This window comes from Halichoeres trimaculatus, unplaced genomic scaffold (genome assembly GCF_033239565.1).
Source record: "Halichoeres trimaculatus isolate MK-OKI-2021-1 unplaced genomic scaffold, fHalTri1.1 fHalTri1_scaffold_16, whole genome shotgun sequence".
NCBI lineage: Eukaryota > Metazoa > Chordata > Actinopteri > Labriformes > Labridae > Halichoeres > Halichoeres trimaculatus.
In genome coordinates, this window is record NW_027437194.1 from 6,476,028 (window position 1) to 6,498,625 (window position 22,598).

At 39.4% G+C, this 22,598-nt stretch overlaps 1 protein-coding gene across 1 annotated transcript in view; it reads left to right on the top strand.

Annotated features, from left to right (window-relative positions):
* Nucleotides 1-21,612, top strand: part of igsf9a (immunoglobulin superfamily, member 9a) — a 104,360-nt gene extending 82,748 nt beyond the window's left edge. Inside the window, exons 15-21 of the mRNA XM_074689697.1 lie at nucleotides 7,708-7,925; nucleotides 8,273-8,357; nucleotides 11,347-11,517; nucleotides 11,901-11,937; nucleotides 12,279-14,552; nucleotides 14,995-15,068; nucleotides 20,307-21,612. Of these exons, the coding sequence (XP_074545798.1) occupies nucleotides 7,708-7,925; nucleotides 8,273-8,357; nucleotides 11,347-11,517; nucleotides 11,901-11,937; nucleotides 12,279-14,552; nucleotides 14,995-15,068; nucleotides 20,307-20,470 (3,023 nt within the window). The 3' untranslated portion in view covers nucleotides 20,471-21,612. The remainder of the gene's footprint in view (nucleotides 1-7,707; nucleotides 7,926-8,272; nucleotides 8,358-11,346; nucleotides 11,518-11,900; nucleotides 11,938-12,278; nucleotides 14,553-14,994; nucleotides 15,069-20,306) is intronic.
* The last annotated feature ends 986 nt before the right edge of the window (nucleotides 21,613-22,598 follow it).

The following is a 22,598-nucleotide window of genomic DNA, read 5'->3' on the forward strand; positions in this document are numbered from 1 at the left end:
TCAATAAAAACAAAAATGATCACAAAAAGTTGAAAATATGAGATAACAGTTGAAATGATGTGATAGAAATTGATAATTATGAGAGAAAAAAAGTCAAAATTATGAGATAAAAGTTGAAATTTTAAGAAAAATGTAAGTATGATGAAAAGATAGTAATTATGAGATAAGCAAAGTTGAAATCATAAGATAAAAGTTGAAATTAGTAATAAATTCAGTATTATGACAGAAAAAGGCAAAATTATATTATAACAAATTGAAATTATGATATTTAAAAAATTGTTATTACAGGTAGTGGTTGAAATAATGAGAAAAAATTATAATTAAAAGAGAAAAAAGTAAAAATTATGAGATAAAACTTGAAATTTTGAGAAAAAAAACAATTTTGATAAAAAAAGTCATAACAATGAGATAAAAAGTTTAAATTTTAAGATAAAGGTTAAAATGATGATAAAAATTCATTATGACAGAAAAAAAATCTAAATTTTGAGCTTAAAGTAAGTAAAGAAAAAAATAATTATAATGAAAAAAATCACATTTATGAGATAAAATGTCAAAATTATGAGATTAAAACGAAGTTCAAAGATAAAAGTTGAAATGATGAAGTAAAAAAAAAGTCAAAACTTTTTAGATAAAAGTTGAAATTTTCTAGGAAAAAAATATTATAAAAAAAATCATAATAATGAGATTAAGAGTTAAAATTATGAGTCAAAAAATATGCAATAAATATCCATAAATATGACAGTAAAAAGTCCCAACTATAGGATAAAAATTCAAAATCGTGACATAAATGTTGAACTTATAAGGAAACAATAAAACTTTGAGAAAAGAAAGTCAAGATTATGAAAATAAAAGTTCATTCTGACAGAAAAAAGTCACAATTATGAGATAAAAAGTTGAATTTATGAGGTAAGCAACTCATAATTGGTAGATACTAGAGAGGAAGAAACCTTACCAAAGACAAAGCAGTAGCTTTGCTCTAGACTTTGCCCACAATCAATTTCTCTATCATGTTAAACAGCAGCTAGAGTAAACTCCAGAGTAAAGAAACTGCTGTATTCAAGGTTTCTTCTTTTTATTATCTCATAATTATGACTTTTGTCATGTCAGCATCATGGGAAATCCTGTTTTACGAAATAGAATATCATAAAAACAGGAAAATCAAAACAAATAAATTACGGTTTTTATGAGATAATGAGATAAGTGAATCCAATAGGCCACCATACCTTGGCACACAATCCCCAAACAAGACTAAGTAAGACTAGTTGAGGCTAAAATGCTCAGATTCACAGAGCTCCAAAGCCAACAGTCCTCTTTGCATGAGTTGTTTTTCTCCTCAGCCTTTGTGTTTTTATCAATGAACAGCAAACAAAGCATTCAGCAGGCTGGCTTTCATTGTAAGCCTCTACTGTCCATCATGTTTTGAAAAGGGAAATCCTGCCTGCTTGAGATCATATCAACTGTAACTAATTAAAGTCAGCTCCAGTTGATATGAGTAACTTTCCCAGAGGCCAAACTGATGTTTGTCTTCAGTATGCTGGAGTGTGTTGTTGATGACAGCAAATACTTAATCAACACTCTGCCATTCTCATCAGTTGTTTTCTTTATTTCAAGCAGCTCGTAATTACCTCAGAATCCCTTTATATTACACAGTTAGTTCATTGGCCTGAAGGAATTTTAAAACTTTGAGCCAAACCTGCAGCTTTGGACTGGATTGTTAAATCATTATAGTCCTAACTGGGAAGATTAAGTAAAAAAAAAAAAGGTGGATGAAGCCACAGTAATTTATTTTTAACCATTCTGAGCTGTTGTGCAGGTTAGATGAGGAGTTTAACAAGTCACTGTGGAAGCCATCTGTCAACCACAGGTAGCCTTGATAAACTTAAGAGTCTATGCTTCAAATAAGATCATCATTTATATACAGTACATCATGCAGCAATTAAAAATCTGTCATCGAGTTTACAAATCAACTGAAAAGGTGATTTTTTTTCACAGTATGTCACCATAAAGAAGAGCATCACTTGCAGTGTGACACCTCGTGTTAAATTTAAACTACTTAATCTGGTGTTGTGAGTGTTTCTTTGTGCAGCTTGTAGGTGTGGGTGTAATTCTCTCTCATGACAAGCCTGCGGACGTGAGGCTCACCTGCTGTGAGAACAGAATCACGTGTGAATCATCTTAAAACAGAAGTTGTTTTGTTAGGGGGACTTTACTTTTCACTGAAGATTGACAGAGGAGTAGACACGTACGTGGTGCATGCTACCAAAGAAGCAAATTACTGTAGTTACTTGGATATGGTGTCTGTCTATAAAACATTGTCTTTCTGACCCCTCTCTTAATTGAAATCATGACACCAGCGCCCTGAAAATAAATAAAAGGAACTTTGTCTGTGCAAAGCCAGGTGTCAAAAATATCAGTCATATTCTAAGAGAAGTTTTATTGTTCACCAATTAAACAACTGCATAAATGAAAATAGAGTAAGTCCAGAAGTAACTTCTGCAGAGCTAAAATTATTCAAAAGGCTTATTATACCCCACATGCTTGTGAATGTATTCAAAATAATAAATAAATCATATGTTTGAGGGCGATTAAAGGATAAAAGAGTTTAAAACAACAAGAAAAAAAGACTCATGCTCGGCTTATTTTTTGGAGTTTTTTTTCAAATAGCGCTGTGCTCCCGCATAAACTATTTAAGAGCATAAATAAACATGAATGAATTGAACACATTCACCTTATAATGACGTAGCTTACATTGTCTTGATTTTTGTTTTCAGCTGTCAACAAGTAACACTTTAGTCCTACTTTAATGTTATACTCCCTTACAGCAGACTGTCTGCTACAATTTGGTGTTGGTTGCAGGTTTGTACGATAATTTGTTACCTGACAGTGTTGAAAATGACGATGACACAGTACATATTTCATATTCCGGATCTTAGTATCTAGAATATTGCCAGGATCTGGATTGCACTTCTACATCAGTCAGAAATTATGGTGACCTTGTCTTGTATTTTCTTGCAAAGCAAACCGACCATTTATGGTGGAGTTATATACACATATGGTGAAATTGGGCTCATCTCACAATGAGAAAGAATCCTTTAAAAAAGACCTAGATCCAGATGGTGATCCAGATCACCTCCAAAGTTTAATCATTTCTTCCTTATCTGGTTTTGAACACTTCCTGAAAATTTCATCAAGATCCGTTTGTTACTTTTTTAGTTATGGTGTTCACAGAAAAACAAACTCTATCATAAACACAACATCCTTGGCGAAGGTAACTACAAACTCTAATGAGGTAGAACAGAGTGAAATGTATCCGTGCTTTTTGAGCTTTTAACACAATCTGATCAAAATACAAATTTTCCCTGTACAGGACACTTAGTCCCAATTAACAGGTTTCTATTGGACAATTTCAGCTGTCAGCTCGCAGTGGAAGCATCAGTGTTGTGCTCACATTCGTGCTTGCAGATATTTTGCGAAACTTTGAGACTTTATTAAAACGAAACGCCCAGAAAAAGTTGCAACTTGCCGTACAATGGCACTATTTAATGACTCTCGCTTAACTCATTTTGAAATTCTGAAGGAAGGAAGCAGACTTTGTTGGCCAGGTTTTAACTGAAAACACCTGCAGATCACAGTGAAGAAAGCATGGAGAAAAAAGCAAAAATCAGCAAATGAGATTCAGTTATTGAGTTTAGTAATTGTCAAGTCATCTGATGTTGTACAGTATAGAGGGATTATCATTCTACGTCATCATAAAGAAGCACACGCATCTTGACCACAGAAGAAGCGTTTAGCTCCATCCATTCAGACCAGTAAGCGTTTTTTAAAAACTAAATTTAACATGTCGTCAGCATAAAAATGTACGGTTGTTCTGTGGTCAGTTTCTAGAAACAATACGATACAACAAAAACAACGTCTATCAAGTTTTGACCGTCACAGAGCAACCAGTGTTTTGGATTCAATAGCGACCATGCCAACTGGTGACTCTCAGCCGACAGTATCAGTGATGACCAAGTGTCACCAGTTAACAGGGTCACACTTTACACTGAAACACCAGCGACGTCTGCGGGTAAATAATTAACTCTGGACGTAGTTTTCTGGTTCTTTTATTACGAACCGGGTCTCAGACTCAGCAGTCTGTGTGCTGTTTTTGCTCTGGGAGGGTTTCTGATTTATTGACACATGTTTACGTCCTGGTCTGTCACAGTCTGGTAAGTGTACATGGATAATGCAGTCATGAGCATCAAGTGACAGTTGTGTGTTTAAATTGCTCACAGGGTACATGCTGGATTTCTCCTCTAAAAACATCTGTCCACTTGCTGATCTCTTCTACTCACTCACTGCTATTTCACAAACCTTGGAGCTGTTATAGTTCAAAAACCTGTTTTTTGTTGGTAAGCTCCTCCACGTCAGTTGAAAAACCATTTTGCGCTTCTGCACCCAAGTTGCTCATGCATACGTCGTCGTTGATAAACGAACAATCCCTCTGTACTTTAGCATTAAAAAAGAACAGTTTGATTTAGTTCATTCTATGTTTTTGTGTGTTTTATTATAATATCTGTGACTTAGAAGTACAAATCTCTTATTTAAAAACATACAACAAAAAATTGCTGTGTTTTTGAAGGGTCCAGAATGGATTGGTGGCATTTCAATTCATTTCAATGGGGACAAATGATTCAACATATGAGAACAATACGAGTTTGTGTTATGAGCACCTTCACATCAAGGCACCACTGTAACTTTGGTGTAAGAAACTTCAGCTTTATTGTATTTTTATAGATTACAAGCAATGGTGATACTACAAAAAGGTAAACACATTAACTGCCAAAGGTCAGTGTGAGTGATGTAGACAACAAGACTGACCTTGCAGTATTGTTTAGCAGCTATACAGGCTTACAGTTTCTAGTGTGACCTTGAAATAGATTGGTTTTTTTATCATTTCTTTATTCCTTTCTGTCATTTTAGAAATGTTTTATGTTCAGTAACATGTAGTCAGGTATTTTTGAAAAAAAGAAAATGATTCTCCGCGGTTTCTGTTTCATTCACATGCAAACAGAGTTTTGGCTCACCAAGATTGTAAGGTTTGAAAAGTGCCTTTCAAGATGAAATGCTTTCAAAACTGTGTTTTGTATGAGTTTGTGTGGAGAGCAGGGAATTCTTCATATGTGCTGTGCATGTGTTGAGATGGCAGGCTGCCAACGTACGTCCTCTCAGTGCTCTGTTTAACAGGCTGTTTACTGGGGAAACAGGCTGATTTTTAATCATTATGTTATGTCTGTGGCTGAATAAAGATGTCAAGCTCAATTATATTGAATTAACCTATCTCCACACATCTTTAAGAAGACTGTTCACAGCCCCTGTTTATGCAAGAAGACACTGAGAACAGTCAAATTTTATGTTTTTATCTAATGTGCTGCTTTTCTCCTCTTCTTCTTGGAAAGTTTAGTGGATTTAAGTATGTCAAGTAGTCCTTTCTAGCCCACGGCAGACCAGGTCTGAAGATGACTCAGTCTTTAGAAAAGTTGTGAATTAAATGTTGATGTTGCCCCTGGAAACACATTATCGTTTCTGGCAGGGGGTAGTCATCCTGGCTGCATCTTAGAGATCACAAAAATATCTTTGAAGATGCAGACCTGCAGCTGCATAGGGAAAAGAAACTTGTGAATTTATTTTTTCTTTTATTTTTCCGCCAAAGGTCAGTGTGTGGAGCGGGCTGATGGGAAGTGACTAATTCTGACAAGTTTAGTCACCTAAGACTCCCAACTCAGTTTATTTAGCATTATCAGCCATAGACTGTATAAAAAAAAAAAAAAAAGAATGACATCATCTTGATTGGCTCAAGTGAGCTCTTCACAAAAACTGCTCCCCTGGTGGCTGGCTGCTGTATAAGTCGAAAAATCCATCTCTCCAGTCATTCCAGATGGGGTGTGGTGTTTATTGTTGTGGTGATTTGAAGTTATCATTTGGCTGCTTTGTATTCAAGTCCTTTTTTTTTTTTTTTGAAAAGTTCATTTTCATTAGTTATAAGAGGTGAAAAACAAGGCTTTACATCACGTTTAACGATGATTGACAGCTGCCATTCTTGTGTATTTTTTTCAGGGATTGTAAAAAATGTCAGGAGGGAGAGTCAAGAAGAGATAAGACTTTAAAAAAATTATAATAATTGACCTATGGCTAAGCCACGCCCCCTAAATATACTCAAATAATGAACATTCAGTAACAGGCACTAAGGCAGGTGTCACAGTAGGAGACATTTCACAGGATACAAATGATCATTTTTGAAGACAGAAAGATCACATTTTAGAAGTCACCAGGGGTATATATTAATTATCTTATTGTTGAGAAGGTTGAAAAAAAGCTTCAGTTACAGACTAAATTTACAGCGTCCCTTGCAAACTGATAAACATCATCTGGTTAGCATCAACATCTCAGACAAGATGCAGGATAAGAATTGGTCACGACAAAAATATAACGTCCTTTTCATGATATTTACCAAGAGTGTGTCTCTGCAAGTTTGGCGCTACGGTATTTACACTGAATCATTCAGCAAAACATTTACCAACCTTTGTTATCTCAGGTATTACAGATGAGCTAATGAGGCTAAGCTCCAGAAGCTAACGTCAGTTTTACTAGAGCCCTTTGGACAACAGCTAACAATGATGTACGATTACTGAAATAGAAAAAGTAGAACAAAATAGGACATCAAACTCCCAACAAACGAAGAGACATGATGAACAAAGCAGCTAGGAGCTAACAGTGGGTTAACTTAAGCTAATGCTGAAGGGAATCCTAAACAGTCTGCAAGACTGCATTGGCAGTTTAAGTGTGAAAGATAACTTCATACAATACAACTCAAAAACAATGTCAGCTTACCTTAGACATCCTGGAGACATCCTTGTTAATGTCATTCATGATGAGTTGATGTTGTGATCTACCGCACAACTTTATCCAAAGAAAACACTTTTCTCTGTTGAGATGTTGCTTATAAAAGGGTAAAAAAGTACATCCCATTGCCAAGCCTCTTAGGATACTTTGTATCAGAGTTGCATGTACCTTATGAACACAGTTTGACTATTCTTAAACTCAAAATCTCAGAAAGACTTTATAAAACTGAACGCAAGCTGACTCTCAGCTATAGGTACTGTGATTGGCTCATCAGGTTTTAGGGCGAGACTTAGCCATTTGTCAGTTATTTATGCTATTTGTGTAATACGGCTCCACTCAGATTCTCTATGAGCCCCTCATAGCCTCTACTGCACAGACTCTGGCTCCACAAAGGGTGCCCGCTCTATATACAGTCAATGCCATCAACCATCATCAATCATTTCATGCTAATCATCTTACAGCTGAGAATTAGGATCTCCAGCATTATGAAGGTTTTCATTTGTAGGAGACAGAGATGAAAGTGTCAGTTTTTCTTTTTTTATTTTGTTCAAACACCTCAACACAAACAGGGTCTGAAAATCTGTTAGACTGAGAAAAATAAACTAATTTACCTCATGCTATGTTTATCAAATGTTTGATCAAAACCAAACAAACTCTACTCTTTCATGGCCAGCAGAAGTACCAACAACCACAAAACTTTCCACTCACACTCTCAAGGTTGAACATCTGTGGCAAAAGCAATTTCCTGTGCTGTAATTTAATTTTTCAGCCAGCGTGTAACTGGCCGATCGACTGAAGGTCTTTTCTGTTCCCCCTTTACAACAGATCCTCCGCTGAGGAGAAGTAAACTGAAGCCCCCTGTGTCGCTCTCAGCTGATCAGGGCTCAGCAGGTGTTATTCTGCAGTGGTCCCCTCCAGAAGCTCAGCATCCTCCCATCACGGGCTTTGTTCTTCAGTCCCGCACCGAACAAGGGGATTGGTTGAATTTGGATGAGGACATCAGTGCCAACAGTAGTGAGATAGTCGTTCCAGGTCTGCGCAAGGTAACAAGCCAGTCACTCTGCTCCCTCTGAGACTAATCAGTCCACGCTGCTGTTGAATGCCTTAGAGATTTTTATCTGGGCTACACCTCAGTGATTTTACTTTTGAAGACTCTCAATTATGCACACGACATGGCTTTTCTGCCATCTCTCAATCTGAGAGCTCTTGCCTCCCCCCATCCTTGGTTTTCTCTCCTGTATAGGCCTACACAAATTCAAATCAACCTCATTAGCATTGCAGGCACAGTCCTGTGTTGACAAAGTGTGGTTTCATCCTCTGTCCTCCCTGGTGTGTGCGTGTGCGTGTGTATGTGTGGGTGCGTGCCTGTGTGTATGCCTGCCTGTCCCAGGACTGCGTGTACGAGCTGCGGCTGCTATCTCGACGCGGGGAGTTGCTGAGCGAGCCCAGTCCATCAGTCAATGTCTCAACAGCGGGTAGGTGTTTCGAGAGCAACCTTGCCCCCTCTGCAATCTGGCCCCGCCCTCTGTTACAACCCGTCCTCCTCTATCAAGCCTCTTTTTCTGTCTCTTTTTCTTCCTGTTCCTCTGTTCCCAGCGTCAGACCCAAATTAGAGCAGGGCTCCAGGGAACGCTGTCCATTAGAAGCCTGAGTGATTGAAATAGCTCCACTAATAACTTCTCACAAGAGTTAGTGCACAAATTTCTCCTGGTCTTTTCTGATTCCATGTGAATGGGACATGAATTTTTCATTAGATATGGTACGGATACATCAAACAGACACATCCAACCCTAAACGGTATCACTCGAGGATTGTATATTGTTCAGTGTAGCTCTGCTGATAATATCACATTTAGCGACTGACTGAGTAAATTATGCAAAACACTCAAGTTTATGATCCACTGAAAATGCTCATCAGGGACGCTGATCATAGATTAGACCCACTTAAAACTGATTAAACAAAATCTCACAGCAATCTAGGATCATGTTTATGAGATTCTTCGTCAGCGGTGTGAATTAATTTGCATACATTTATGTCTGTGTCTTGAAATGTGTATGTGACTGGGGACAGCTAGCATGATCTGATAAAGTATTGTGAAATTAGTGGATTATAAATCATTTGTGCTAAAGTATGTATTTAAAGCCCATGTGAGGAGTTTTAGCTTGTTATAGATCAGAGTGACATTAAAAGTGACGGTCTTGTTATAACTCACCAAAGCAAAGAGAACATCAGCGTACAGATGAACCAATTTACATTTTTCTTTTTAATGTCTGAATCCAAAAGTTGGGGATAGGCTTCGTACAGAGTGATTGACAGCAAGTTGCTGAAACAGGCTTTTTGTCACACTTTCCACAGTGCCCATTCACAGTAAGTCATACATTTGATGGCTAAATTAGAGCATGTTAGAATATATTTTGTCGCCTACACTTGAACAAGGAAAGAGTACTTTGTCCACGAGGCACTGTGAGAGATTTCAAGAGGGGTTGTTACAATTTTCCATATTTCAAACATGGATATGAAGTAACAATGCTCTATATTAAAAGTCCCCAAATCTGATAGTCTGTTGTATAATAGCATGATATCTTCATGACACATGCAATCTTAATGTGATTTGCTGAAATTATGAGGTCTTCACTTCTGGTCCAAAATATAAGACAATAATGTGGGAGTGCTAAAATCTTCAGTTTGTCTAGTGGCGGCTTGAGGCTGGCTTCAGAGGCACCTGAAGATTTCTCTAACCCATCAGTTTAGAAGATTTTAAGATGATATACATAGATCACTATAGATTTTAGTGAGGAGGCTCCAAGCCCGCACCATTTCCAGAATGGCCTCTGGCAACGATCTGCTTCAAAACTGTTTATCAGAAACAGATGGGTGATGTCACAGGGACTCTGTCCATTTATTATAGTCTATGAGCTTCAGGTAAAGATCTCGTAACTAGTTCATGACATGTTAAAAACATGACCCTCAAACACCAACTTTTGTCTATAACTATTGCTGCGTTCCACTTGTACTCAGAACTGGGAAGGTGGAAGTTGGAGTGATGTCATCTCCGAGTTCAGCGCTCCAGTTCCCAAGTCAGTAAAACTTGCCTTAACAGCAGTTTTTCTGTGTATAAACATCAAATCATACTTACAAGTCGAAAATTCTGACATCGGAGGGAGTTCCAGCTGGGCATTCCCTCTCAGACCTCGGGAAATTCCAACTTCTTAGTTCAAATGGAACGTAGCATTTGTCCTCTGATCTGCTGACTTTGAGAGGGCTAACCAATCAGAGAGAAGAGGGTTGTGGAGCAGGGAGCCTTAAAGAGACAGCAGCTGAAATATGGGTTTTGTAAATTGACAGTGAGAGAAAAAAGGGGATTTTTTTTTGAGCTGCAAACCATGTGAAGCCATGACAGGGTACTAGAGCGACAATACAAAGTAACACTAAACCTTCTTTAATTGTAACTTAAAGGTAGGGTCTGCAGAAATTTCTGTAACTTTTTACTAAACACAACATTCAAACTGGGCTCCTCCTTGACTTGGCATGCTAGCACAAGCTAATCATGGGTATTTGACACATTCCTGGTTAGCAGAAGGCTTACTTGTATCACTCTTCATCCCTTGCTGTTCTCCAAGTTCCCAAATGGGAGTGAAAGTCAAATCAAATCAAGCCCCACCCTCGTTTATAAAACAGTTTCATCTGTTCGGTGTTTTGTTTCACTTTGGATGTGTCTTTCTTTGCTACATGCTACATGCTAGCTGCTCTGATTAGCTCCTTCCAGTCACTAATCAACTTGTAAAGTCACTTGGGCACTGGGCGCTCTGTGATTGGCTGATGTAACCACGCCCACTCTCCGCCCAGAAATATCCCAATACCATCAAAACATCAACATACAGGCAGAGGAGAGGGTTTGAGGCAGACACAGATGCTGACACCGGATATCGGATAGGAGACAATTAAGCAGAATTATTCCTGTGAAAGTTGTGATTTTATTTCTTAGGGAAATCCTGCAGACTCTACCTTTAAGGTGACACTTCAACATTTAACATCAGGCTTAATATCTTAACTTAAGTTACAATAGAAGGTGTCACTATTCATTCATAAAAGCATTTCTGGGATTCTGAAATAATTCTGTATCAAGATTTAACCCTTCCATTTAAAGCCCCTGTGTGGACTCTTTTATCAGAAAGTGCCACTTACACATTTACAGGACAAAATGGCAGACTAAGAGAGACTGCCCTGTTCACTAGGGATGCAAAAATCAACACAAACAGAAAGCTCCTCACAAGAGCTTTAAGATAAAAATAAGGCAAAGTGGAGGTTTGAGGTTTGTATTTCCAACTCTCTTCTGTCTGAAAGTCATGTTGTTTCAATCATTTCCAAAGGTTTTAGTACAGAAATATTTCACTGTGTGTTGTTTTGGTTTTTACTGCAGCCCCTTTCTTTTATTCTTATCATAAAAACCTTCTGCTGAAACAGGGATGGAGATTTACCCTGCCACGTCTCGTCTCCTGGAGTTCGTCCCTGAGCCGTTACTAGCAGGTGTGCTGGGCGGACTGGGGTTCATGTGTTTGGCACTGGTGGTGCTGCTGGGGTCTGCCTGTATCATCAACCACAAGAGAGATCAGCGTCGCAGAAGGAAGAAGGATGGTAAAAGGCCCATCACTCCAGAGACACAGCAGACACTCACTTTGATGAACTGCATCATGAATATCATCATTTATTCAATAAAATATTGAAGGCACTTTCAGCCCATTATATAAATCATACCTCATTGCATAGATCTGGTCCTCGTGTAGCTCTGCTCGTCCATTCAGTTGTAAAAGTTATTGATGTCATTTACATTACTTGCTAATTAGGGTAATTTCTCATTAGTGACTAATAAATGTAAGTGTAATTAACTTTTTGGACAAGGCTGGGTGCCTCGGGCCCTTTAATGGGTTCTTATAAGGGTTGATTATGTTTTTACTTCCTGGTCAGTGGCTGTTTCCTAATGAGTCAGAACCCATTTTGCCCCTCTCCCTCCATTCCAGAGCCCCCTCCTGCCATCTATAAACGCTCCTCATCAATGTAAGTACCCCTTCATCATTTCATCTTATATTCCTCTCGCTGACCTTTCCCTCTGCTTCCCTTACAAACGGAAATTCATGGAAAATGCCAACGTTGTGGTTATTTTTTGTGACATATCCTCATACTCTGCCTCATCTTCATCTATCGCTGCTGCTGCTGCTGCTGCGTTTGGTCTCTTTCTGTCTGCATTGCTCCCGCCCCCACTTTCACTCTTACTCAATCTTATTTTCTCGGTCTTATTTTCACTGCCTCTTACACCTCCGGTTTTTCTTACAATTTTCTTCTCTCTCCCCTCCCTTCCCCTCTCCTCTTCTCTCTCTCATACACACACACACACTCAGTAAGACTTCAGGCACCGGCAGTCCAGACAGTGTGTTGAAGAAAAGCCTTCTTCAAGCCAGCATCCTCTATCCCACCACTTCCTCTACCACCACCACCTCCTCCTCGCAGACAGACTGTTCCTCCCTGAGCACTGAGAACCATCAACGGCGCAAGCAGCCTCTGTCCAACGCCCGTCTTACGAGGACGACTTCATCCCCTGCCTCTCCTTCGATAGAATTAATCTCAAGAGGCCCCGATGGGCGATTTATACACCCACAATACGACACATTGAGTGTAAACAGCAGGAGAAGTGTAAAGTATGGCCAACCAGCACGAGTTCGTCGATCTGTGTCGCTGCACTCTGAGAGGGAAGACAGGAAAGAGCCTCCGTTTGTGCTCTCTGTTGATCTCCCACCTTGCACACCAGCAGTGTCTGATTCAATGAGCCAAATTTGTGGCCCGGCCCGGCCTCTTTCCCATCACGGACCTTACATTTTGGAGCCGAAATCAAGCTTCGATGGCTTTCCTGACCTGGGCAGCGTGTGCTCCAATAGCAGCTTGGCGACCGGGCCTTGTCAAGACAGAGCGTTTTCCCCAACGTTCCCCGTGCTTCCACATATCAGATCAGGCTTAGGGCAGCCATCTACGACTGCCAGCGCTCTTGTTCTTCAGATGGAACATGAGCGGGAGACAGGAAACCTTAGTCACTGCCTGAAACTGGCTCACGAAAGGGAGAAACTGGAGAGGGAGCTCCGCAAGTATACGCTTGAGAGGAGCTCTTTGAGGGAATCCAGGAGGGAGCAATTAGGCTTTAAGGGGAGTGAGGCTGATGTCTATGATCATACGTGGAAATATAAGAGCAGCACATTGCCTCACAGATTGCCCAAAGGTAGCGAGGAGAGCTTTGCTCTGACACAGAGTCCTTTTTCTTCATCATCCGTGTACTGGGATGCCCGCTCTCACGTCTCCCCTTCGACTCTGATCCCTACTCGGACTCATTTCAATCAGTCTTCCCCTCCCAGTCCCTCTTGTTATCAGCATTACAACAGTTATCCCACCCCATCGTTCACCCAACAGACCGCCCCCCAATCTGAAGACTTGGGCAACCTTCCCAAAGACCAATTAACACTCCCACATATGTCCTCAAAGCATCAGGGACATGAAAGGGTACAGGCAGCACCAGAGGGCTGCGATAATTCACCACAATCCACGCAATTAGAAATGCAAACATATGATTCATTTTCTGAGGCAAAGACACAGAACAGCCTCAGCCGTGGCAGCCTCTCAACGTTGTCTTTCCATAGCAATAATCACACAGGAAGATTTCATTTGAATGTCGGTGCGGTGCCAGATTCCTCAGATGTGGAGGTAGTCCTCCAGGAGCCCACTCATGAACACGTGTATGTCGAGATGAGTGTGGACGAGCCGGAGTTGGATGTATGTATAATGGCGCCTAAAAAGCCAATGCTGCACCACAGAATCGCCTCTCATGTGCAAAGAGGGCGCTCACTTTCTCCCGGAGGTCAATTTGGAAATACAAGTTGGGATTCAAGCTCAAAATGCCGCATTCCTGCTCCCCAGGCTGATGCTGTGAGTGCCTTTTCTTCACATCCAGAACCTGGACTCTGTAAAGATGTGACCCCAGGTCCCAACATCTGGGACTCCAAGAGGCGAAGTCGCAGCCTTGACTCAAGGAGAAGAAGAGAAAGCAGTTTCCTGACTCCTGACGCGTGGATAGACTCTCTCAGTCAGGAGAACTGCTCCGTCACTTCTCCCTCTCGACCACACTCTCTATTTTTGGATCCCTTGAGCTCTCCGGCCAAAAAGATCTCCAAATCTCCTGCAAGTTTTCCGTCTGCTGCCCAAGCTGCCTCCTGTTTACCCCCCGCTGTGAATGTTTTATCTCCAAGGCCCAGTTCAAATCTCGATGAGCCTTGTCACTTTGAGCCAAGAGCAGAGGCGTCCATCTTTGCCAAAGCTGCCAAATGGACGGCGTCCTACCAGGAGACCGCGAAACAGGCTGAAGGTTCCTTGGAAGCTTTGAAGGGAGCTTACACGGACCATCCTCAGGACATCAATGACCACGAGGCCCTTGAACTCGAGGCGGGAGTGCCAGAGTCAGGGAGCAACTACAGCAGTTACGCCAGCAGCGGTCGAGGAAGTATGGAGCCAGCTAATGGGCGTTTATCCGTGTGTCAACTTTCTCCAACTCTCACCAGCTCACCTGAGACTATAGAGGAGAGCCAGGGGGGCACGGAGGACAAAAACAGCCTCCACACTGACCAAGGCCAAAGGTAAGAAGGAGATTTTGCTTGGGTTGAGAGTCTGACAAATTACTGTACTCCTTTAAGAAAGTGATTTACAGTGTCGCCTCAATGTTGCAGTGTGTGGTAAACAATTTGGAAAGTAAACAAACTGTTTAACTGTGCAAAGCAACAGATGTTTCAGAAATTATGCAGATTAGACTGATGTAATCACTTTTTAAAAAACCCTGTAGAGCAAAATGTCATAAAGAGGTATTAGCAGGATCTGAACATGTGATGGAAACAGAAAACAGTTTGGCAGAAATAAATCGATGAACCCTGAAAAACGGTGTCTACTGGAGCTGATGGATAGTTTATTTTAGGTAGTTTATTCTAAGTGCTTTTAATGTTGTTGACACTATCAGTGTATGTATGTCTGCATTAAATATTCAAACTGTGTTTGAAACTGAGTGCTGCTTTGTGACCTCCCCAGGAGAAAGGCCTCGGTTGATGAGAATTATGAGTGGGATGCTGCTGATTTCTGTGCACAGCCTGGAGATCACCATGGTAAGGGCTTTTTATTTTTCACCAACAACATGCAGGAAAACTGAAAAGTGATTTGTCTGTTTAGAATCATTACTCTGTGTGACATGATACACGGTACAACTTAATGGTCATGTTCTCTTTTTATAAAAGGGAAATTTCCACGTTTTAATGATATAAATGGTTATTTCTAATTACTCCTAGGCTTTGAAATGTGTATGATATGAGTTCATAGACTGGCTGATGCACATTTACACAGAACGCACCTTTGCGATAGAATAATCAGTGTGTGATTTGTTGTGGGGGATGGTAGGTATCAACCCCACTTCTGGGTTTTACATCCCTACCTCTGCTGAATGAAGTTCATCATCAGACACCCTGTCAATGATTGAAAACTGATTGAAATAACAGGCAGGTTGTGACAGTTTTCTTACACATACAGCCAGAGTGTGAACAAGAATTTTTGAAGTCACATCTTCACTGATGGGCATACCAGAATGATCGTGTCCTCTCTGAACAGTCTTCACAAGATCATTTAAGAGAGGGTCTCAAACATGGATATAAAGTAACAATACTAGGTGTTAAAATTAACTTACAGACTTCTGTCCCAAATAACTTGACTGCAGGGCAGAATCACAACATATGAATCAAATTCCCAGCTTGTCCACATTCATGCCAATAAATATTTGTCTAGAGCAAGGGTCTGCAACCTGCGGCGCTGGAGCCTCATGAAGCTCTTTGACTCCTTTGCAGTGGCTCCTTGTAGCTTTTTTAAAAGAAAAAATAAAGAATTTTTGTTTTTCTTACAGAGGATATTGATGATTAAAGACACTGGCACTAAATACAATTAGGCGTTCATATTTTGGTGAACGAAATAAGAATCACATTTTGCAATAAAGCTTTCCAAATTCTTTTTTTTTAATTTTGCAAATTTTTTGAGGTTCCAAGTTTTTGACATTTCTGCAAATTTAGACACAAAATTCAAGAGTTTTAAGGATTTTGTAAATTTTTGCGCCTTTCAAAAATCTTGAAATTCTACACATTTTGCCACTTATATAAATTCCGTTTTTTTTTCCAATGTTTTTTTTTTTTTTTTTTTTATTTTTGCAAATTTTGAACATTACAATTTCTTTTTTTTTTTTTTTTTTTTTTTTTTGCAAATTTCTGAAATTTGGGCATTTTTTTTAAATTTCAAAATTGGTTTAATTTTTGCAATTGTTTTGAATATTTCTTACATTTTCATTTTAACAAGAATTTGGAAACTAATCGATTTTTTCCTTTTTTTTTTTTTTTTGAATTTATGAAATTTATAACATTTGAAATTTTTTAACCTTTTTGAATATTGGCAAATTTATATGAAATAAAAAATGAAGACATCACATGTTCTGTTTTGTTAAACCAAAAAACTTATTGTTCAGATAATTATTCACTGAAATTTTATAGAATTGAAATGTATAGAATCTAAACACTTTTTTGTCTTGATTGTGAAGATGGAGTAGATTTTGAGGAACCCTAATGACTTTTATCCAGATGAGCTGAGGCAAAATGGTTTTTATGAAAGTAAAGGTTGTAGACCTCTGGTCTAGAGGGAGTAATATAAGCTCGATGAAGAATTTTTAGCATTGTTACTCTACCACTGACTGATTTGGAAGTTCTTTTAACGTCACACATGAGTTCATCCACTAAGGATCTACAAACTGGTTCATGACATGTTGGAAGGGTGGGCCTAAAACACTAAGGTCTGTGTTTAGCTCCCCCGCTGAGAGCTGACCAGTCAAAGGAAAGGGAGCCTAACAGAGTAAGGAGCCAAAACAAAGTGTGAGACAGAAGCTGAAATAAGGGTTTCCTAAAACAAAATTGTGAGGTCAAAAAAAGAGATTTTCCTACATGTGAGTAATGCAAAGTTACTGTGGGGTATAAAAGGGACAGTATAAAGCCTAAAAACTAGGCACTGACATCTGCTTGATCAAAACTAAAACTTAAATAATTCACCACGATGCTTTTTAAAGATCAGTTTCCTCAGTTGAGTCGATGAGCTCTTTCAGCCTGACACTGTGTAATGTTAAGAGGTTAATAACTACTACACCATGCACTGTCAGATGCAGACTATGAAAATCATGAACATTTTACCAGTTCCAATGCCCTCAGTGCCCCCTGAATGGTAAATTAAGTCGGATAATATATTTTTGAAAAATTGTCACAGGGCCGTGCCACTGGTGTTTAGGGGTCATTTCAGGGTGATGACAGGAAATGAAATAGTCGTTGAAGTAGGGAAGGATTCTTTTTTTGGTGGAGAAAAGAAGAGAGGAGGACACACTTCTGAATCCCCGAGGGGGGACCTTGTTTTTTTCCACCCTGTTGTTCAGCGTGCCACACTCACAGGCTGAAAATACAGGGATCAGAGTGAGGGGGCTGCACACGACAGAAAATCCTGAGCTGTGAGGGGTTTCGATGCCCTCCTAAAGGGCACCATGGCAGTGCCCAGGAAATGAAGTCCCAAATTGAATCTTGAACTATGAACCCTTCGCTTTCCAAGCCAAATCCCTACTGTAGGAGTCACTGCCTGCCTGTTTGTTGGATAAGATGATTCTTCAACAGCAGAGGGAGATCACACTGCTGTCGGATAAGCCTGCTTTTTCTCAAAACACCTTCCCTTTAAAAAAGAAAAAAAAAAGATGAGGTATGTTATAAAGAAAAAAAAAAGATAGAAGAGTTCCACACCACACTGTTTGCAGGGACGTGTCTAGGCTTTCAGACTGGGGTGGCACAATGAGGGCAGTGATGTAAGTAGGGGTGGCCAGGGTAAATATATGTATAACTTATTAGCATTTATCCTCTTTTAATTCACTCCTTACTTTCACAAATATAAAAACTATGACTGTAAGGTATTATATTCAGGTGTATGATTTTGGTATAGAAATTTGTTTAACATAAATGTGCATCAGCAAGTCTATGGCTAAATTATCTTCGTGTTAAATAGATCCTTTATTTATAAAAGTTTGAAGCTTAATTTTTTTTCCGTCTGTTAAAAAAATTGTGAGAATCTCGCATCGTTAACCCTGTATTGGAAATCGTATCAGTCACTCGGCATTTCCATGTTTATGCAGATTTTGGGGGTGAAATGTTGTCGTGTTGATGGGGCCTTAATCAAACTTGGACAGAGTACTTTGCAGCATTAGTGAGTCACAAAAATGGGAAGAAACGTCAATATCCATGTTTAACCGCCTTCTGCAGAGATCATGGCCTGTATGCATGACAAGCCATTAGTGGGGAAAACAGAACGTTTGTACCAACAGTGAAAAAAAAAGTTGATTAGTGGTATGCATTAGCCAGGGAAACAGCCCAAAAAGAGGGTTAAATGTAATGGTGGTATACCCCACCATCACAGGTGCTAACGGCAGGATTACAGCGCCTGTTTAACTATTCAAAGGCCAACATCGCGCAATATGTTACGTTTGAGATGAAATATATGAAATACAGCAACTTTAGATTTGAGAGACACATTCTTTCAGTTGAACAGATGAGATAAGGGAGACAAACCGACGAGGCTTGCTGCTGTCAGTTTTATAAGTTTGATTCGCTTTTAGATTTAATGCGTCTGGGTCCTTCCAAGATGCGTGTGCTGAAATGTTGAAGTTCATAAACTGCTTTAAAAGTTATTCATCGAGGTGAAGGGGCATTGCTGTGGCGCTTCTTTCACAAAGCAGCTTTCATATTACTGATTTTATTATTGAGGCTTTCTACTGCTCAGAAACACAACACGCATTTACTCTGTTCAAAATCACCTAACTTTCTCTTTCTCTTTGTTTACCTGATTGACTCACTGATAACAGCTGTTTGTGTATTGTTGTAATGAAATCTCTATTTCTTCGGCTGAAAAATGTTTTTCTTGATCTTCTCTCAGTCACACTGTTACTGCTCGCCAGGTTTCTTGCTGTTTTCAAGTGGTAGTAACACGCAGTTTGAGTGTGTTTGGTGGGGTTATCCAGGAGTGTTACCGCCATTTTCCATTTACTGTCTGTCGGGTGGTATGTGGTAGTTGTGTTTATGGCTTGCATTCAATTCATATTTCTTAAAGCTAAATTGGTGTTAAAAAAGTTAACTTAAATCTGGTGTCTTAGTTGACATGCGTCAGTTGTGAGTGATGACGTAATTTTCTTTGATTGAATGAGAGACGCTGTATTGCTTTCAGTTTTGGTTTTCTGTTTATTAAAGGACGGAGGCGACACACTGTTTCTACCATCGTTTAACTGTAAACACGCATAGTCTTGTTTTTTTCTGTCCAGAAGTGGTTTTAGGAACATGACAACTAAGTAAAAATCTGAAAACTTTAGCCACTACAAGGAGGTTCCCCTTATGTTATGACATAATCTGCACCTGTGTTTCTTTCATGGTGTAATTCATTAACTGGCTGATTATTTGCAGTCATGCATGTGGCTAACTCTGCAGCCAAACGGGCCATTCCATAACAGATCGTTGCGACTGATGGTCCCATTTGTTTAAGGACTGAACATGCATACGGGCCCGGGTCAAGACTGGGAAAGCCTTAACACCACCACCACCAACAACAACAGCAGCACTGTCACATAGAGCGTCTTTTGTAGATTCCTGTTTGTGTTTGACATCCAAGGACTGACTTAATAATCGATCAAACAGGACTTAAAGTTTTCCACTGACGCATTAAAAGATATCAAAAACAAAAGCCATGTCACAGAAATATCCCACCAGTCCCTTTTTTTATTTAAAGCAGACAGTTTTGTGATTTATTAAATGTTTTATGGATATCCGTCTACTTTGGAACGTCACCTTAACAAAACAGATTTGCATGTGAGCGCTCTTTGTGTCTGCTGAAAGGTTTTTTTTTGGCACCAATGAGCAGAATTAAACAGAACATCTGTTCCATCATCAGAAGAGAGCTGAGTCATTTTCTACACCAGCAGTTACAGCTGTAAATTAAACTTAATGGGACCTTATTTATCGCTGATTTGTCTGATGGTGTCTGGAACTCATATTGAATTCTAGATACAACTTTTTTGCAGAGGTTTAAGTTCTACAGTGTGTTTCTTTTCACATCAGTGGTCTTGGATGTCTTGCTATTGTTGTTAGATTTGACCTAATCAACATTTGTTTCATCCATTTTCTTTCCTAATTAACTTTCTTATTAATTTAATAACTTTCCAAAGTGTTTTAATGAAAAAATGTCTGCTGGAAAATACCAAAAAACACAAAGATAATTACGCAACGTTCTTCTTCTACCCACAGGCTTGCTGTCTCCATTGAATCTTCTGAAAGCTTGTCGGTCCCACAGCCTTCCCAGCATGCAATGCTCCACTAAGGCACTGAAAAATTACACTGGGCTCTCTTTTCTCCCAGGGCATCAAAGCAGCTGCTCTGCTGAGCCAGAACCAGACACCGTGCTGTTCTGACAGCACCCGCCTTTGGCTCATCTCACCTCGTGTGTCCTTTTGCTTTATTGACTTCCATCACAAGGCGACAAAAGTGCATGTGGCAAAAAAAGTGGATTTATTGTTTGATCAATCTTGTTCCCTTCATTTAATCCAACAAAAGGCCAAAAAGCTTTTTTTTTAAGGGTATTCTTCTTTGTTAAAAATCACTTGAAAGATATACTTTCAACTAGAAAATTTCAGTTAAAGAACATGACGCACAGAATCACCTTTACCCCAGCGCAGAGCTTCAGAAGTCTGGTCTTTGTCCAATCACGATCACACTTGACTTTTTTTGTTTGGATTTTTTTCTTCAGCCGGCCGATCTGTCGATATCAGAGCATTTCAGTGTGCTGATGGTCTCACCACACTCTGTGTGTGTGCTGTGTGAAGCATTCATCATCCAGGGATGACTCACTGGCCACACAAGGGAGGGACAAAGCGATCCTAGTCATCATGCAGTGACTGCATTAAGCCGGGGACGATGAAGTTTTTAGATATAATCCATCACCCTCCAGTTCAACAGAAAGGGTGTTTATGAAATGTCAATATAAGGAAGATAAATAGAACATCCTGCTACACTGATTTCATCCTGCTTTAGTCGAACACTGTTTTTAAATGTGTTATTTCTCAACAGAGGTCATTACTTTATTTTTTGCCCTTTAAATAATGTGAATTTTTGCATCTGAAAAACCTTCAATTAGGATAAAAGCTTTGCTTTCTCTGCAGGCTGTCTCATTGTTCAGCAAAGCCAAATTTAGTTTGGTAATTGACTGGGGTCAAATCAGTTTGAAATGCTTGTACTTGTTTATATTTTCACAAACACAAAGAAAAATTAGCTTTTAGTTTAAAAAAAACACCACGAGTCAACTCACTGAATGATGACTGCCTTATCCTTTAAGAAACACCTGCTTTGTTCTCATACACTTATTCACTTTGATGCTCTGGAGCCAAGGTTCGTGATAAGTGGCACCAGATGAGTGTTTAAGTGCTTTGCTTGAGGGTATGTTGTCAGCATAGAGTGAAGATATATGCAGTTTTTTGTGGCATGCTGGAGTCCAAATGAAGTATGAAAAAAAACTGTTGGTTAAACTTTACCGAAATAAGTTTCTTAACTTAAGTAATGAAACCACATCATTATTCTTAGGCATCTTCGATCCTATATAAATTATTTAAAAATAAACCATGTAATGAGTGTATTTATAGGGAAAAAGTGATAGTATATTTTTGATGTTAAGATTATTGCCTTCAAAAAATGTACTCTGAGAAACTGTGCAGTCAGGATGATCTGAAGAGACTCATTTCCTTGTCAATAAATCCAATCATAGTGTCCGCCAGCGGCCTTGCATAAAAGTATGAAAAAACAGATAAAACATAAAAGGAAATAGCAAAACTAATGCAACATGGCCAAACATAGGAGTCTGAGGGTAATTGTTGGGAAATGGTTTGTAGCAAATGTTGGCTAGCTAGTAGCACTAGCCTTAAGTTGTCCTGCATATGCTGCTTTTTATGAGATCAAACCATCTGTGATCTGCTTGTTTACATCCAGGTAGTAGAGGATTACAGCATGAAGGTAATACCTACAAGGGACCTACATGTGATGACTGTGCTACAGCTTAGACAGAATAGAATAGAATAGAATAGAATAGAATAGAATAGAATAGAATAGAATAGAATAGAAAATACTTTATTTATCCCTGGAGGGAAATTCAGGAGGAGTCACAGCAGCATTAATAATAATAAAAAAAAGTAAGAAAGTGTAGAAAAAGTGCAAAAAGGACCATAACAAGATAGATGATGACAGCTTTTCCATCATTCTCCAGTCAGCCTGTTAACTCCGTTAACCATGTCTGTGAATAGCATGATGCTACTCTGCCGTCTGGTATTCCCTCTGTTGCTGGGTTAGCATGGCTAGCTTGTCCATCGTATTGGAGATAGCTCTTATGTTCCCAATAACGATGGATAGAAGGACAGGTCCATGTCGTCACCTCTTAGCTCACACATCAGTCCCAGCACGTTGTCTTCACGTCCTTCTCTTCACCTTGTGGGGAAAAATCAGGCCTTGCACCAGTTAGCATTGACATGCTACAGGCTGCTAACTGCTGATTTC